Here is a 17980-nt window from a genome sequence, read left to right on the forward strand (position 1 = left end):
GGTGCAGTGACTTAAAGGGACAACTTTGTACCTTATTTATGTCTAAGAAACTATTTTTAAATTATGTCTAAGGTTCTTATACTTTTTTTCTGCATTCATTATGTGTAACGTAAATTTCGTAATCAATATAGTACAAATGCAGTCTGATTTTTCTAACCGCGTGTACAGTTTACACTAAGCTCAAACAAAGTACACTCACACATGCATCTTGAGGTTTTTTTGGCACTAATTATCCTGTCCACAATGTGGCAACACTGTCCCGACTAAGTGTGCCGCACACGTCCTGAAAAGTAAAGCCAAAACATTTTGATCGCCCCCCTGGTGGCTGGCTGCAGTATAGGTCATAAACCCTGCCCTCTCTATGTAAACAAATGAGACGTGAGCCAAACTAAAAATAAAATCGAATTGCACTTTAAATATATATTTTTTCTTTTCCAGAGATGCTTTCAAACATTTTAAGTAGTTCTTATCATGCTGATTTCTACTAAGTTTGCTTTTAGTTATTTGATTTTTATCACTCATAACATGTGGAAAGAAATAGTGCAGACTGTGTCGAGCATGTATGTTTGTGCATGCTATCAAATGGAGTACACTTTGAAAGGCTGTACATTATATGCTATGCTAAGTGTTTGCGTCAAAACTAAAGTATACTTTTGGCTTAAAGGCTTGTTCACACTGGGACAAAAATTGCGCACTATTATCGCAGACGTTTAACGCCTCGTGACTAAACAAAGGGCGCCAACGTGAGTGTGCAAAATGCAAGACGTAAAAGCGTAATTTTTTAAAAAAAAAAACTCAGGTTTGTTTTTTTGGTTTGACGGGCCGCATTAAAAACTGGCCGACCAATGAGATTGGCGCTTTTGTTCACATGCCTGGAGCTGCTGAAGTTACAGTAAAACACGACTTGGTGGCGCTCAAGCACAAAACGGTCTTGCCGAGCACACTTGATACTTAACAACGAAGAAGCGCGTGATAATCGCCCCAGTGTGTATACGAGGCTTTAGGGTACATATTGCTATTCTGCATTACTAATATGCACATTTTAGGTGAAGATGAGGTAAAAAGTTGTCCCTTTAGGGGTACTGCCCCAGTGACAAGCTGTTATTCCCTTAAAGGCCGTGACACACTCGGTCAACGTTGAGGCATCATTAAACATCTGTTAACGCAGTTTTTGTTCCTAACCCTCACCACTAATCTGACCCCTTCAATGGTTTTTTGGCTGACTGAGCATACTGAATCTGTGTTGTGCATTCTGTGAAACAGATCACTCTGATTGGCTGAGAAAAACACAGCTGTCTGGAATGAAGAAAGTTATTGATATGAATGATATTCAGAATGGTGAGCAAGATGTGATTTGTTTACAATTTGTATATCCACAGTCCTAGATTTTGTTGTCATTTTTTAAATGATGAATAAAGGCTACTGCCACCTGCTGGTCTGGAGAGTTAGCTGGCCATTGGCTGTAGTCAGTGTGTATCAGGTGCAACATTTTGGCCAAGACACAGGCAACGTGAGGTGACTACACTGTAAGCTTAAATCATTCTTTTTTAATGGTACAATTTTTGCTCATTTTTTTTGTCAGACAATGTGCTCCTCAAGTAAAGCACTCTCACATTTAATTCCAGCAGTTCCATGGTAGCATGTTGCTAAGCTAACGAAGTGATACTTTAATAAGCATAAAAATACGTGGTACAAACAAATATTGGTTAAAATAATCAACTTTAGATTACAATGATGTTACCATCAAGTTTGAGTGTTGAATTAAATATAATCAACATTGTTTTCTACTCATCCACCATCTTGGATGGAGTTTTTGTGCAGTGTATTCTGGAACTGGCTTTTCCTCAAAGAACACGTGATGCAAGCTTTGAGTAAAACAAGGAAGCAATGTCCAGCCTTCAAACTTTCATAACAGCTTTTTATGTCAACAATACAACTATGATGACTTAAAATGCTGTCTAGGTAGGCAGCTCAATAGATTTCTAGACAGAACTCAATACTTCCAGATCACAAAGACAAGATACACTCAAATTATGTGTGCACATACACTCACACATAACACTATGGCTGGTCATCAGCATATTATCCCACGGCCTGCCCGATTCTCCCTGAAATGGACAGTCTATTTCTCTGGCTTTCTTACATAATCCACCCTCACTTACAAACCGCCGTAGTGTTGCATTCCTGTTTTCTTGGCAGTGAGAGCAGGCCCGGACTCTTCCAGACAGTGCAATACCACACAAACCAACGGTAATGCTGTTTGTGCTCTCTGAGGTTAGACGTGCAGTGGAGGTTGAACATGATGACTTCATGCCAATTTGCATGTGAAAGATCTAGACAGATGAACAAGAAAGATGGACAGAAACAGAGGTGTGAAAGTGGCTTCAGCGCTGTTACACTTTAGAAAGAGTGTGTGGAAAGGCAGGCAGAATGGCAGGATGTACGTCAGGGGCAATAGAGGAAGTAAAGGGGGGGTGGGGGTGTCGAGGCCACAACTCAACCGGAAGCCGCAGTGGAACTACGACCAAAATACTCTCCATGTGTTACTTCAGGACAGACAGAAGGGGCACGGGTTCACAGGGAGCCTTTTTTATTATTATTGTGGTTTTACGTATGCACACATTTACAAAAGGAAAAGAAACTTCACTGTAACTTCACTTTTTGTAACAGGTTTCATCTCGCCTGAGTAATTTTTAACTTATATAGGGCAAAGCATTTTCATAGAGCGCTATTTCTGAGCAGACTTATGTAATAATTATAGACATGCAAAACAAAGGCGGACGATTCCGCAAAAACTAGTTTAAATTTATCTCAGACATATATTACACACACACACACACACACACACATATATTTATATATACACATATATATATATATATATATATATATATATATATATAGATAGATAGATAGCTATATCTATATATATATATATATATATATATATATATATATATATATATATATATATATATATATATATCTAATATCTGTGTGTGTATATATATATACATATATAGCACAACACTTGCCATACACACACAGACATTTATGTGTTACCGTATTTAAATAATAATAAATATATAATATAAATATATAAAGTAAATAATATATAAAGTATATAAATATATAAAGTAAAATAATAATAAAAATAATAAAATAAAAAAAAATAAAGATTACATAATGCTAAATAACAAATAGTATTCATTCATTCATTCAGTGTGGTCTGTACTGAAACCAAAAACCCATTAAAAGTTTTATTATTATTATTATTAACATAATAGTAGCTGTATATATATTATTACTAATATTATTGGTATTCTTAAAATAATAATTAATATTACATATAATAATTGTATTCTAAACGAAATAAATGTGTAGTTTATAATAATAATAATTATATATATTCTAATATATATATGGAGGTAAATGTAATATACTATATATATGCGGGTGATTAATAATAATATATATAATAAAATATAAGACATAGCAAATATGATATTCAAATTCAGTTAAGTCAGAATAAAGATGACATATCAAATGTTTAAACTACTGAAAATTTATAATTCAAGGAAAAACAAGTTGATTTTAAATTTCATGACATACCAAAAAGACAAAGGTACCATGGCATATCACAGTCTGCAAACGTCTGGGACTGAGGAGCCAAGTTGCTCGTGTCTTCTAATACAGGTCTGTTGCTCAATTAGGTTCTTCTTTGAAACCAAAACCCTCTTTATTAAATGTTTTCTATGGGTCAAGATCTGGACTGCATTATTTCAGTTACGCATAAAGCAGATGTTGTATGATATATGTGCGTCTGGCTAAATATTATTACGGTAATCAGCATTGATGGTGGCTCCGTTTCAAGATAGCTGATGGGGGAAGTCCACACGCACTCATTACCATCAGAGATGCATAATGATACAAGTCCTTGTTGTATTTCAAAAAAATAAATGTGACCAGTTTTCATTTTAAAATAGCCTTGGCCCAGAGAACTGCCTGCGCTTCTGGATCATAGATATGGCTCAATTTTTTTTTTGCGGTGTATTGTGGACAATGTTTTGTATTTCTGAGCCCATGTTGTGATTTCCATTACAGTAGCATTTCCTGTATGTATTGTCTAAGGGCCCTGAAGATGTTATGGTTTTCCATCCCTTGACCCTTATTCTGAATCTTTGGATTTATCACTGTAGATGATGATATTAATTCTTCTGATATTGCTCCATTCATTTTTCGCCGCATTGTGGAGATGTGATCCCTCTGCCCATCTTGAGAGACACTGCCTGAGGCTCTCTTTTTTATACCCCAATCATGTTGCCAATTGACCAACAAGTTGCAAAGTCCTCCAGCTGTTCCTTATATGTACATTTAACTTTTCCGGCCTCTTATTTGCTACCTGTCCCCATTATTTTGGGATAAATGAAATCCAAAATGAGCCAATATTTGGCATGACATTTCAAAATGTCTCACTTTCAACTGAGCTATGTTATGTCTCTTGTGAATAAAATATATAAGTTTATGAGATTTGTAAATATTCCCTGCCTTTTTTACTCACAATTTGTACTGGGTCCCAACTTTTTTTGGAATGTAATTATATATATATATTATTATATATATATATGATTAATTATATATCATTTAACAAATGTATTGTTTTCTTCTGCTACAGAGTCATATTATTATTGTTGCTGGTGCTGTTGTTATTGTTGTTTGTTATTAATTTATATTATTAATTTCTTATAGAATTTATTCATAGAATGTAATCCCTCTCCACTTCACTTGTTACCGATTTTATATATGAAAATTATATATTTAATTAATAATGTACTGAGCCACCTGTTACTCTATGCAATGTTCAAATCACACAAACTATTAATTGTTGTATTGTGCATCATAATACATCATTACAATGCATTGCAGAGCTGTATTGTGTGAAGTCTCTACTGATTCAAAATGTCTATAGCATGTAATCCCTCTCAGCTTCTCTACTGGGTGTGTAAGGCTGGGTCACAAAAGCTACTCTCTGGGAAACAAAAAAACTAAAAAAAACTATCGTCTGCAGTTGAGCATTTCTGTCTCAGAGGACAGATTGATATCAATACACCAGATGTCTGGAAAAAGGGCCGGGATTTAGGGAAGGTACTTTGATGTGGATATGATCAATGTAAGTTAGTGGTTTAATCGAGCAGGAAATAGTGTCTCATCTGACACACACACACGCTCTGGCACACTCTCACATGCATTCATACTTTCACAGACGGGCAGATCATTTCTCTCACATACCCCGACCTCGAGTGCCACACACACACAAGCAGGGCTCCTGCAGGTCTTTGTGCCTCGGCTGGTTAAGCCAGTCTTTGGTGAGTCTCACCATGTCCCCTGCATGAACTCAGCAGAGCATTGATCAGTTTGTCCTGTTTGCATTTGTTTATTTTCTCAGACTTCAGTGGTCTCATACACACACACATACACACACACACACACACACACAAAAAAGGCTCAATTCCTCAAGCTTCTCAAGGATCGGCAGCAGTGAAAGTTCAGAGATGCTGCACTAGCCAAAAAAGCAAATATTTTCTTAATTAATACTTTTAAAGGTCAACAGGTAGTGAAAGCAGATCAGCCATGAGATATTTCGTTACCGCAAAGGTTAAAGGTCAAATCATAAAGGTTAAAGGTTCTGGAAGTGATCTTATCTGTTTATTTAGCCTACTTATCAGTTGAATAATACAATATAATATAATAAAAGTTAAAATTCAAGTTCACATATATATATATACAAAAAAATAAAAATAATACTCTAAATAAGATGTACAAAGCCATCTGAATATTTGCTAAATCAATTGGTGGCACATCAATAAGATTAAAATGTGCATTTTTATACTAATCTGAACTATAGACATTACAACAAAAAAAAATAATGATAATAAAAATCTAATAATTATTTATTTATCTAATAATAAAATCTAAAATAAAAAAATAAAATTCAATTCCATTCAATTACTTATTGATTTGTACATACTTCATATATAAAGCTCAAATGGTTTTGAATTAAGAGACACTTAAATATTTAAATTTATTTTAAATATATTTAATTAACAATTAATAACATTGATGACTTTTTCTATCATATAAACTGTGTTTTATATTTTACACACGCTTGTACCATTGTTTTGCATGCTGTCCTGTCCATAAGCACTGTACAGTACACACTGTATTGCACCATCTGACAGTCCCTAAATAAGTGTTCCATTATTTATATGAATAACCTTCCCATCAGCCCGAAGAAATAAGCCTTGGCTCTGGGATATATTAGCAGTGAGGAACAGCTACTGGAAATGCCCCTGGCGCAGCCTGGAAAGACACAAAACTAATTTGATTATACACTCGTTGCGGCCTTGTATTTTTCCACCGCATATTGAAATTAGCGAGATCAAGATCTAGGATAAGCGGACGCTTCCCTGGAATCCCTACATGCAAAATGCATGAGGGGAGTCCTTTTCAGCCTGTAACCATTCCATAGTCAAACTCTAGTCAATCATTCACCGTACAGTGTGCTCGGTCATAATAGCTGCGGAAATAAAAACACAAGCGGAGCTCGACAGGTGTTAGGCAGTTTTTCCAGTCTGGACTCCATGAAAAGGCTTCCCTTAGGAAAGTGCCCTGACAGACCGCACTTTTCCCATGCAAAGGGAATTCCCTCCCTGAAAGAACAGTTGGGATCAGGCGCTGAGGAGATAAGTGTGGCCAATCGCTGGATGATTTTCCACTAAAACAGCTACGTAAGGATGCAACCGTTGGGGACATTTAGAAAGGTCAGGATGTATTTATAATGCTCTTATTTGTTTATTTGTGGTCACCAGACTTTAAGGTCTTTCGAGATTCGGTTTGGCATTTCAGAAGGATTGTTGTTGAAAACTGTTCAACAAAATCATTTTCAGTATCACTGTAAGTACAGCATGATTTATACTGCTTATTAATTAAGATATTATGTATATGGATATTGTAGAGCTATATGGATAGCAGCAATCAGTTCTATAATAAACTACAATCTTGTTGATTGCATGTTTGACTTTTCTGTATTTTTCTCTCTTTTCTGCACAAGCTCTGTTTATTCATTGAATGTGGATGTACAGTACTTAAAATATAATAGTTCTGTTTTTCAGATCAAATCCTAGGTGTTCATGATGAAATACTTCTCTATCTATCTATCTATCTATCTATCTATCTATCTATCTATCTATCTATCTATCTATCTACAAACAATAGAGGCCACTGGGGTAAAAAAAGGTTGAGAAGCACCTGGTTAAGGTTATGCTTCCAAGCATCAGCCATATGAAAATCGTTGTTTGTTTTGACCATTTTTGTTTCGTGCTGTTGAATGAACACTGACAGCCTCATCATCAGTATACACAAGTGCTGGCACACGTCATGGGTTCAGTCAATGGAAATAGTCTTTACTTCCTCTATTTTGGTCTATAAAAATAGCATTCAAATTATTAAGTCTCCACTCTATTTTTCAGTATTGCTGCCACTATGCTAATAAAGTATGTGTGCATTTCCTCATTTGGTATGAATGAGAGGGCTCTCATTTACAAAAGTACATTTACATAAACAGATGCTACAGAAGTTTGTTGAATTTGTCTCTCCAAAGAAAACAGAAGAGAGACCTAATTTTAGCACATCTTTCAAAAATACTGATTCACAGGCATTCGATTTAATGTGACAACACCAGATTTCAAGTGTACCTTGGAGATGGCTTGTTGCATTGTCAACATTCTTGGCTCAATGAACAATGACACATTCCCATCCTGATTGGATCAGATCATATATTCATATCTGGGACATAAAGTGGGAGTGGGGGGAGATCCCCTTCAGATTCCCCCAATGACAGATTCACAGCATCATTTTAGCAGCTCACCTACACACGTTTCATCTTGCCCACTGAGTAGAAATTAGACTTTGGAGTCCCCCTTGAGTGTTTGTCAGTCTGCGTTTATTTATTGTAGCCCCCAGAACACACAGCATGATTCAGACCCCCTCCCACACACTCCATTTTTTTTTTACTTCATTAGGCCATATCTGTCAGCTAATACTACTACACTGTTTATGTATCAATTGCCAAGGCAGATAATTCCAGAGTTCAGAATGGAGTGTTGTTGATTTGGCAGTCGTATGGTTGTTGGGGATTACTGGGGACGCAATGAGGTTAATCAAGAGAGTTGTTTATTGGATGGATGGATGATTGGATGGATACATTCAATGAATTGTCTTAATATGGATATATGCATATGCTCTGAAAGGTATTTCAACACTTAAAGGGATAGTTCACCACAAAAAAAAAAAAAAAAAAAAAAAAAACTGAAGTTGTTCCAAACCTGTGTGAGTTTCTTTCCTGTGCTTAACACAAAAAAATCAATTTTTTTTGAAGAATGTGAGTTACCAAACAGTTGCTGGTACCCATTGACTTCCATAGTATGGAAAAAAAAGTACTATGGAAGTCAATGGGGACCAGCAAATGAGGGTGAGTAAATTTTCTGGTTTTATTTCACAATAAAATATCAAATGGCATTCATTTTTATACTTTTCAAGTTTGCAAGTTTTATTTATTTGTTTATTTTTGGTAAGGTTTGTAAAGTTTTAAATGATTTTGAAATTGTAGATATATTGTTTGTAAGATTTTAAATTATACATTTGTAGATACTGTGTCCAAAATAGATATTAGATCATATCTAAATATCTAATAATAATAATAATATCTAAAATTTTGTGGCGATGTAACTGGAAAGTTTGTATCATGTCTGTTTATGACAGCAACATCAGCCTCTGGATGGAGTGGGGGGTGGTGGGGGGTATGAAGTTATTATTTTGAACACATTTATAATTTATCAGGCTCAAGGCCAACGTACACATGTCAGCCGGGTCTCGGGTACAAATTGTTACCTCATCACTCTGTCTGTTGCATCAGCGTCTTCTGAGCATTTCAGCGCATGTATGGCAGGCTGGATTTCTACTCTCGCTGGGTAATAGGAGCGCTGTGCCTGTGATTGGCTGGGATGAGGAGTGAGGAATTTTAGTTGGACACGTGGGAAATCTCATGAGCCACCCTGGCCTACTAATTGGATTACATACAGACAAGTATGTCATCTTATTCTATTTTGTCCTGTGTATAATAATATATAGAAAGGTGTATTGTTTATTATGCATTTTAACCATGCTATGTATAGTATACTTTAAATTAAACAAACACCTACATAATGGTACATATTTATTTATTTATAAAAATAGACTTCTCCATTATGTTATTGTCCTGTTTGAGGGGCCGTATATCTTTAGCATGCTTGTGTGAACCACCTGCTGGCAAGATCTGTGCTTCCCCTTCACTGTTTTTCTTCCTAAACAAAGTCAACCATTTGCAACAAGGGACAGTTTTTTTGTTATTTTTTTATTTCTTCTAAAAGTCTCAGATAAGATATTTTCTCCCTGGTTTCTAAATTGGTGAAACACGACCCATGACGTTTTGCCCTCTGCGGTTCCTTTAATGGCTGCGGGTTCCGATCTCTTTTCCACTTTGCAGCGCTCTTAACCGGAAGCTCGCGAACCAAATACAGACAGCGAGGGGCGTGGCCGGATCATGGCCTTATTTGGAGTTTCCACTTCAGTGGCGAACTTGGCGCTCGAGGCCAAAGCCAAGCCCACAGATTTGCCGCGTGCCTGCAGTATTTACACGCGATTAACTCTCTGGCAGTTACAGTCTTTGTATAACCCAGGCACAGTTACTGGTGCTTTTTCTGGGCTTGATCATCTGTTGCAGTCAATTGCTTAAACCACGTTTACAAATGATTCATCTGAGTCTTTATTTTTATTTCAAATTTGAACAGTCTCCGTTTGCACTGATATGAGACTCCATTCTCATGATATTCTGTGCATTTTAATGAATAGTCTGATACTTACCATATAGAGAATATGTTACAGTAAACTGCTAACAAGTGGCCCTTGTAATATAATTTTAATAATCATTTGAAATAATTTTACAATCAAGATACAGAACGCATGTTATATTGGGCTAGGAGCTTCTATATGACTAGACAGACATAACTATTTATTTGTCTATTTATTTAGCTATTAATTTACACACAAGGTAAAGTACGGGAAAAGACGAGCACTATAGTAAACTGACAGGTAGTTGCGTATTTAAATAGCGATGTCTTTCAATCTACATGATTCTCTGTAAAAGTTTATCAATCATTTAGAATTATCATTCTGCATTGTAAAACGTGGATGTGTTGGTTTTACCTAATGTAGCTATTCAGGCATATTAAATAATATATCGTTATAATTAATTATATAATATTTTAATTGAATAAAAGCACTCAATTTAGACCAGGAGAATTTATTAAAAGGCCCTTCTTATGATCTTTACACAGCTGGGTAGGCAAGTGGCTGGTGGGTTTAGTATCAAATACGGCACTGATGCTGCTTTGCTTTTGTACAGATGATGCCGCATTAGTGCAGACTTAAACTTTTCGATTGTAACGAGAGAGCACATATTTTATTTTTTTTTTATAATTGATTATTTCTTTTTTTCGCAATTGTCTATTTTCATCAATAATTCATGCCTATATTCATAATTTTATTTTTAAAACATTAATTTCATAATATTGTTAGATAGGCCTACTGCATTTGTGAATGCATTTGTTCCCCTTCTGCATTAAACAAATGCACTTTTTCATGCAGCCTCAGGTAAAAGCTTCCCGGTTTTTACACACATGCGCTCTCACAGATCTAGTAACATCCAAGTTCACAATATGTCTTTTAAAACACTTCTAACTCTTCGTCGGGTCCAATTGTCACCCAAACAGATGAAAATGTCCCTTCACTGCTCCACTGAGCACTTATCTTCCTGCTACCGACTGTAATGTTCCACTATGAGGAGCTTCCATGTGACGTCGAGCGGCCGTCTAGCTTTGTGTGTCCATATATGGTCATCTACGTCACGCACTTGTTCCGCCCCCCCTTGTTGAACAAGAAAGCGTTGGAGTTCCCTGCGCTCGCAACACAGCGAGCAGCGCTACACTTGTGCAATCACCACCACCACCAACATCTCTCTACTGATCCAGAGACAATAACACTCAACAGAAGTCAAACACAAAGCAGTCGACAATCATCCTCGCGAGGAGACATCAGCGCGGTGCTCGGTGCGCGCTCGGATACAATTTCAAAGGGATTGAGATCTCTTTCTGTCGCTTTTACAGAGATTTCAGAAGACTGGAGATTGATCGGGACGGAACACCTGTGCGTGCTCATTAATGACAGACTGAAAAACTGCTATGACAGGTAAACTAGCGGACAAGATCCCTATTACCATGAGCAGTTTAATCAACACCATACCTGACAGCCTCTATCCAGAAGAAGACACTTCTATGAACATTTTCACAAACCCGGACTCTATTTCGCACTACTCGCAGATGAATCCAGGTAAGCACAGAAAGTTTCGGGTCGCTCCTCACTAAGCTGTTGTTGGAGGCTGTTCGCTGTTGTGTTGGCTGGTTAGAATTTAGCTACAGTGCGGCATCAGTCGTCCTGAAGCTCCGCTGAACACCTGTTAACGCGCGCCTGCTACTAGTTACAGTAGTTTAGTAGCAGAACTCCTCCATTCTGCTACAGTTGTTATTTGAGACTTTATTAACTAATTTGTTCAGCATTACTCCCCTCATACAGTTTTCCAAATGTTCTTCTCGATTCGGACTGTGCAGGCTTTATTTTCTAGCGTATTTTACTAAATACTGAGTAGCCTAATAATAACGAACGGCATGGATATGTAGGCTGATTAGTGTATGAGATCGCTTACGATTACATATTGCCATAGTTATTATTATCAAATATATTTATGTCATAACATATTATAATGAGCACCTTAAAGTAAAATACTGTGTGATTTATTAGACGGTTTCCCTTCAGTCTAAACGTGCGCTTTTTTTCTTAATTGAATTCTGCGATGAAATCGCGTTTAATTTGTTGCCAAATTGTATTTTATAAAGAAGGTGTGTGAAAGTAGTTAAAATGTTCCAGTCACGTGACATGAGTGTGAAGTGGACAGGTAGGCTAATATCAGGTATCATTTCGAGCCCACGCGTCACGGGACACGCGGAAACTCTTCGTTCTTTCTCCCAGTTCATACACTATACAGTCGTGAACGGTATATTTATTACTTATTAATCCAGTCAAAAAAAAACAAAAAAAAAAACAAAAAAAAAGTCAAAAGGCGTTTCTTTTTTTACTGAGAGCTTTATTTCCGTGAAATCTCTTGATTTCGGGTTGTCTCCGTATAATACTGCACCGGTCTAATATTCTTTTCTGTTCTAGATATAATATTTAGTTATTCTATTATTTAAAGGTTTTGATTAGCCAGTGCTTTATCCAATATTGACCCAGTTTCTGACCCTCCACACGCGCGGGTGGGCGTTTTTATGCGCGCTGCTCTTAAAAAAGCTCGGGCCACCACTTGTGAAAACACGTGAAATGTAAAATCTCGAAATTAAAATATATTTAGGCCCAGAAACTTTTATTACCTGCATTTCACAACGCGTGTTCTTTGTAGCCTATTCTTTTCGCTTTATTCACGCACCTTTTAAAATGTTTGTCCTTTTTCAAATCAGATGAATTTTTTTCGCACATTAAAAAATGTTTTCTGGACCAGTATTTTCGCCTAGAATCCATGGAACAATAAAAAATAAATTAAATCGGTCTATTGGCTAAGATAATGGTGCCAGAATATTGAGGAATTCCTTTCAGTCAGGTCATCAAATTCTTAGATTTTTTTTTTCTTTTTAAGTCGCTGTGTTTTTTCCTCCCTCTCTCTCGAACTATCAGGTGTATTTCTATGAAAGCTTAAATAGTTGGGGGAAAAAAATCAATTACATTTTTTAGCTTTTTTTTTTTGTGTGCAACGTCATTAGCCTTTAGTAACTTAATATTTTGCGACCTTAAAAAAATCTGGTGAGGAGTTGTAAAAACATCGTTATTATCGAGAGTGAAAGCATAAGATCATTCGTCCTCTTGATGTATGTATACTGATGGAGTTTCACAGAGCTCTTGATGTGGTTTTAACTCTGCAGGTCAAAAGAGGCTATGCTTCCCACACTTGCGGGAGAGTATTGACCTCGTTTCGTTTATTAAATATCAAAATGAATACGAAATATGAATGCCAGCTTGCGACTGAAAATGCTAGTCCTTAACAAATGCGTGAGTTCTTGAAAAAGTGAGTTTCTTGCTTGACCCCCCCCCCCACCACCTTTTTAAATTACATTATTTCCTCTCAAACATAAAAAAGAAATAAAATAGGCTATATAAATAAGTAAAAATGACACAATAAATAGAATATAAAAAAGAAAAAGGGTATAGGGTTTCATACTATTGTGATATATACATTACCTTTTTGTACAGATTTTCTGTAGATATATTTATAGATTTTAGACTCCATGAGAACTTTCTGTAAGCACACTTTACTAAATCTGCACCCTATATCTGTGGGACTGCTTATCACAATGTTTCAAGGTGACAAATCCTTCTTGTCCTTACAAAGTGTCCTACCAAACGCCCCTGTAAAAGATACCCACAAGTGTGTGAAATGCATCTCCACATACATCCTGTAATGACATAGCGTGAAATAAATAGGCAGTGTTTTTTACTTATCAGTGGAATACAGGCTTCTCTCGTTCGCTCTGATTTTTGCCCGAGTGAGTCTTTTCCTTCAGACACAGCACAGCATCTCTTCACACATGTACCCTATGTGTGTTGAACAGATGCGAGGACCATCTGTAATTTTCATTCTGTTTGTTTCTACCGTAAGCCTCAATTTGGTGTACACAGTGCGATTACTGTAAGTGCACGTACAAGACTAAACTTAGTGAGCCGTCATAAAATGCCGAATTTATAGACATGCGTTGTGATCAGCAGTGTATTGTATTCAACAACATACTTTTGTCAGACATATTAAAAGTGATTGAAATGACTACAATACACCAGATACTTGTTTGGTAGATTTTAGAGCAGCCGTCAAGTGTCGAGAGACATCTCTCTGAAAAGACTGAAGGTGTGGGAGAGAGAGAGATTAAGTGTGTATAAGAGTAACAGTGATGTCAATCGTGACATCCTGTTGTACGGAGAAGCCTGATTGCCAGATAAGTTCCAGTCCTACGACTGAATACGCCGCCGCTTAGACCTTGTGACAGAAAGACTATAAGTTGGCGAGGGTGGAGGGAGAATATTAACTGGAATCTTAAATGTCTTTGCATTTCTGATTTTGCCAAAGATCAATTTCCACGCCTTCATTCGGACTGATATGCTTCACTTCCTTCTCTTTTTTTGGAACAGGCGATTAACAGAGGTATGCCAAGATGTTGTTTCTGAGACCAACTTAAGAATAAAGTTATAAAACAAGCAATTGAGAGTGAGAAGTTAGTGCCTATAAGGATAGATTTTCCTAGAAGCTTTCTCTGTAGATGCAGAACTTTCCACTAGTCACTTTCCCATGCATTATTATTATTTATTTTTTGTTCCTAACCATTATTTGGTGTGGTGTTCAATGTGTGGCATTCTGAATTAACGGTGTCCATTCTGACCCCCTGTCACACAGATAATATCATGGACTTGGGGATGGGAGGTGAGAAGGGCAGCGGAGAAGTTCAGTATGGCTCCAATTTCCAGTCTGGTCGAAGCGGACAAACCGTCACCTACCTGGGCAAATTCGCATTTGACACCCCTCCATCTGGCAGCATTGGAGGCTCCGGTTGGTGTCCCGACAACAACATCATCAGTCTGGTGAGTGCAGGAATCCTGGGGGTGTCACCGTCCCCTGGCAACATCACCACCCAGACGTCTTCGTCGAGCGGCAACATGGGTGGCCAGTCGTCAGACATGGAGCAAATATACGCACCACCTCTTCCTGCCTACTCGACCTGTGGCGAGATTTACCCGGAACAGGTGACGTTCCACCACAGCCCGGCCACGTCCTCGTCTCTGCCCTACCCGAGCTCTGACTACCACACAACCTCCAAACCGGGCATGGACGGAAGTCTCTTTTCCATGATCCCAGACTACAACCTCTTCCATCACCAGGGGGACGTAGGGGTGATGGAGCATAAACCCTTCCAAACCATGGACCCTATTAGAGTCAACCCACCTCCCATAACTCCCCTCGAGACCATTCGAGCCTTTAAGGATAAGCAACAGATCCATCCCAGCTTTCTCGGTGGGCAACAGCATGTTTCCCAACACCATCAACCCTCTCAGACACTTGCTCTCAAACCCATTCGACCAAGAAAGTACCCCAACCGGCCGAGCAAAACTCCCGTCCACGAGCGACCGCACGCCTGTCCGGCGGAGAACTGCGACCGTCGCTTTTCGCGATCAGATGAGTTGACGCGTCACCTGCGCATCCATACAGGACACAAACCCTTCCAGTGCCGCATCTGCATGCGGTCCTTCAGTCGCAGCGACCATCTAACCACACACATCCGTACACACACCGGCGAGAAGCCCTTCTCTTGCGAGTTCTGCGGACGAAAGTTTGCGCGGAGTGACGAGCGAAAGAGGCACGCCAAGGTGCACCTGAAACAAAAAGACAAGAAACCCACAGATAAGGGCAGTAGTGCTGGGGCAGGGGGAAGCCACAACTCTCCTCCCAGCTCATGTGGGAGCGCGGGACCCAGCAGTGCCAATATCATGACCGTCACCACTTGTGCATGAGATGGACTTTGCAAAGTAAGACTTTCAGGAGAAAAAATGATTTCTCCTCTTATATACACTTGACTCCTATACTCGCTCCCTCTCACTATATCCATCCGTTTCCTACGGTTTTCATTGATTATGGTGGCATTTTTCTGTAGCCACTATTGTTTTTGGTCAAATGAGTGGGGGGTAAGTGGACGAGTGTTGCATGGATGGGAAGGAGATGGCGTCAAAGATGACGGTTCAAGCAGTCGGGTTAATCCACAGAAAGAGCACTTGCAGATGCAGCGCAGTCATAACGGTTCAACTCTCAGCTCTGGGGACCAGAGCAATCTCTTGAGATTTTAGTCTTTTAATTTTTTCCTTGTATTTTGGTTTGTCAGTGAGTTGTCAGATAAAAAGTGCACTTTCATTTGCTTAATGTGTTGCAGTCTTTTTTAAATGATTGTTTATTATTTAATGTTTCTGTGTTGTTGTTGTTTTTTAACAGAATGTGCCAAATGTATTTAAATACAGCAGACAATTTTTGAAAAAAAATATATATATTGTTTGTATTAACCTAATAACTTCATTTCAAAAGTTGATTTGGGAAAAACCTATGAGCTCTGAAGGCGCAAGGAGATTGAGTTCAGGTGGACGTTAAAGGTCTGTTGCATTATGCAGTTGCATTTTTTACTATTTCGTAATCCCTTATATACAATTAAGGGATGCAGATGGCATTTGACTTTCAGTGCAATAAAAAACAACAACAACGATAATAAAACACAGTCTGGCTCACTTTCACAAGTTTACACTCTACAGTAGGGACTGAAATTAAGATACAGCTGTGGCCTTTACCTGTTTCGCTTAATTTAGTGCACATAAGGGCCAAACCTGCACTTCTGCATATCTACTTCTGGTAGAGTGAGATATGGTGATCCGATCCAAACATTTTGCCTTTCTGTTTTTGCTGCCTGTATCCCTGCATGCATGTAGTATCACGTCTTTGCTAGTACTGGAAAGACTGCATCAGTCATGATTGAAGAACCATAGCAATATGCATCCAATTCAAACCATGCAGTGTGTCAACAAGAGTTAACACTTTATAAATGTGACAATTGTCCTGTTTTTGTCCTTATTGTCATTGTTCTACTTGCTCGTTTCCTGCTTTCATCATCCAATAATTTTCATTGGGTCCCTTTTTAAGCACATTATATATTCAGCACGCATTTTAACACACATGTACACATGGTTTTCAAAAACGAAATCAGCCAAAATTATGGTAATGCTTGCCTGCGAGCATCACCACTGGGCAGGATTGATCTTAGGAGTCATTGTTTTGCATTTTTACCGGCTGAGGCCTGCCTGCTATATGCATGCCATTCAAGATGCTTTTGGACGGCAACAGTTTTGACATTTATACTGCTCTCAGGGGCAGCACCGTAATGTGGTATATCGCCACGGTTACTCATATCCAGATCATGCCTAGAGATTCTGAATTTTAATGATGAGAACGAGAGGGGGTTTTGTACAGATAATTATATAAACATATTACTACATGTTTTCTACTTGGAATGTACAAAGCAATGTCCTTCAGTATTATGGTGTTTGTCCATGCACGTGTGTGTGTGTGTGTGTGTGTGTGTGTGTGTGTGTGTGTGTGTGTGTGTGTGTGTGTGTGTGTGTGTGTGTGCTAATGCATACGCAAACACTCGTCTACTTAGATTTTACATTGACTGAATGTTGAAACAAATGGTGTGTTTACATTTTTTTTCTTCTGTTTTTTGAGATTGAGATTTTGTACATAGTGCAGAATGTTTTTTTTTAAGTGTGTGCGCGTGACAGTGTCACATGTGATACATTCTCCAGCATTTCTTCAAAGTCTCAAATATAATCTGTTATTAGCGCTATTTTGCAAATGATTACTTGCGGACACACTGAATGATGTGTTTAATAAATGAATAAACAGTAAGATTATTTGGTGAAAAAAGCAAAGCAAAAACCTGTGTATCTCATTATCTTATAAGCAAACTATGCATACAAAACACTATTTAACTAATTTAGTATTTAACTAATTTAAAATTAGAAATGTTGAGCTTCAATTAAAAACCCACACTTCCAAAAGCTTAAAATTAAAACAATAATTCAAAATATTTTCAATAGGTTTTACCATATGGTCCATAAGTCCCATATGTAAGCACTCCTCACACCTGGCTTACATTCCCAGAAAAATAAAATCTTAAAATTAAATAAAATATAAAAA

The 17980-nt window shown here is 37.7% G+C and overlaps 1 protein-coding gene across 1 annotated transcript; it reads left to right on the forward strand.

Moving 5' to 3' along the window:
* Window positions 1-11051: 11051 nt before the first annotated feature.
* On the forward strand, window positions 11052-16159 carry LOC109072871 (early growth response protein 3-like). The gene is made up of 2 exons (XM_019089066.2): window positions 11052-11484; window positions 14645-16159. Exons 1-2 carry the CDS (start codon window positions 11337-11339, stop codon window positions 15754-15756), a joined length of 1260 nt encoding a protein of 419 aa, XP_018944611.1. The 5' UTR covers window positions 11052-11336; the 3' UTR covers window positions 15757-16159.
* The last annotated feature ends 1821 nt before the right edge of the window (window positions 16160-17980 follow it).

The sequence above is a fragment of the Cyprinus carpio genome, chromosome A8 (assembly GCF_018340385.1).
Source record: "Cyprinus carpio isolate SPL01 chromosome A8, ASM1834038v1, whole genome shotgun sequence".
Lineage (NCBI taxonomy): Eukaryota > Metazoa > Chordata > Actinopteri > Cypriniformes > Cyprinidae > Cyprinus > Cyprinus carpio.

Bases quoted from the DNA above. Each gene is read 5' to 3' on its own strand.
- LOC109072871 (XM_019089066.2), top strand. From the start codon at position 11,337: ATGACAGGTAAACTAGCGGACAAGATCCCTATTACCATGAGCAGTTTA. The intron at 11,485-14,644 runs GTAAGCACAGAA...CCTGTCACACAG, and splicing joins CTACTCGCAGATGAATCCAG to ATAATATCATGGACTTGGGG.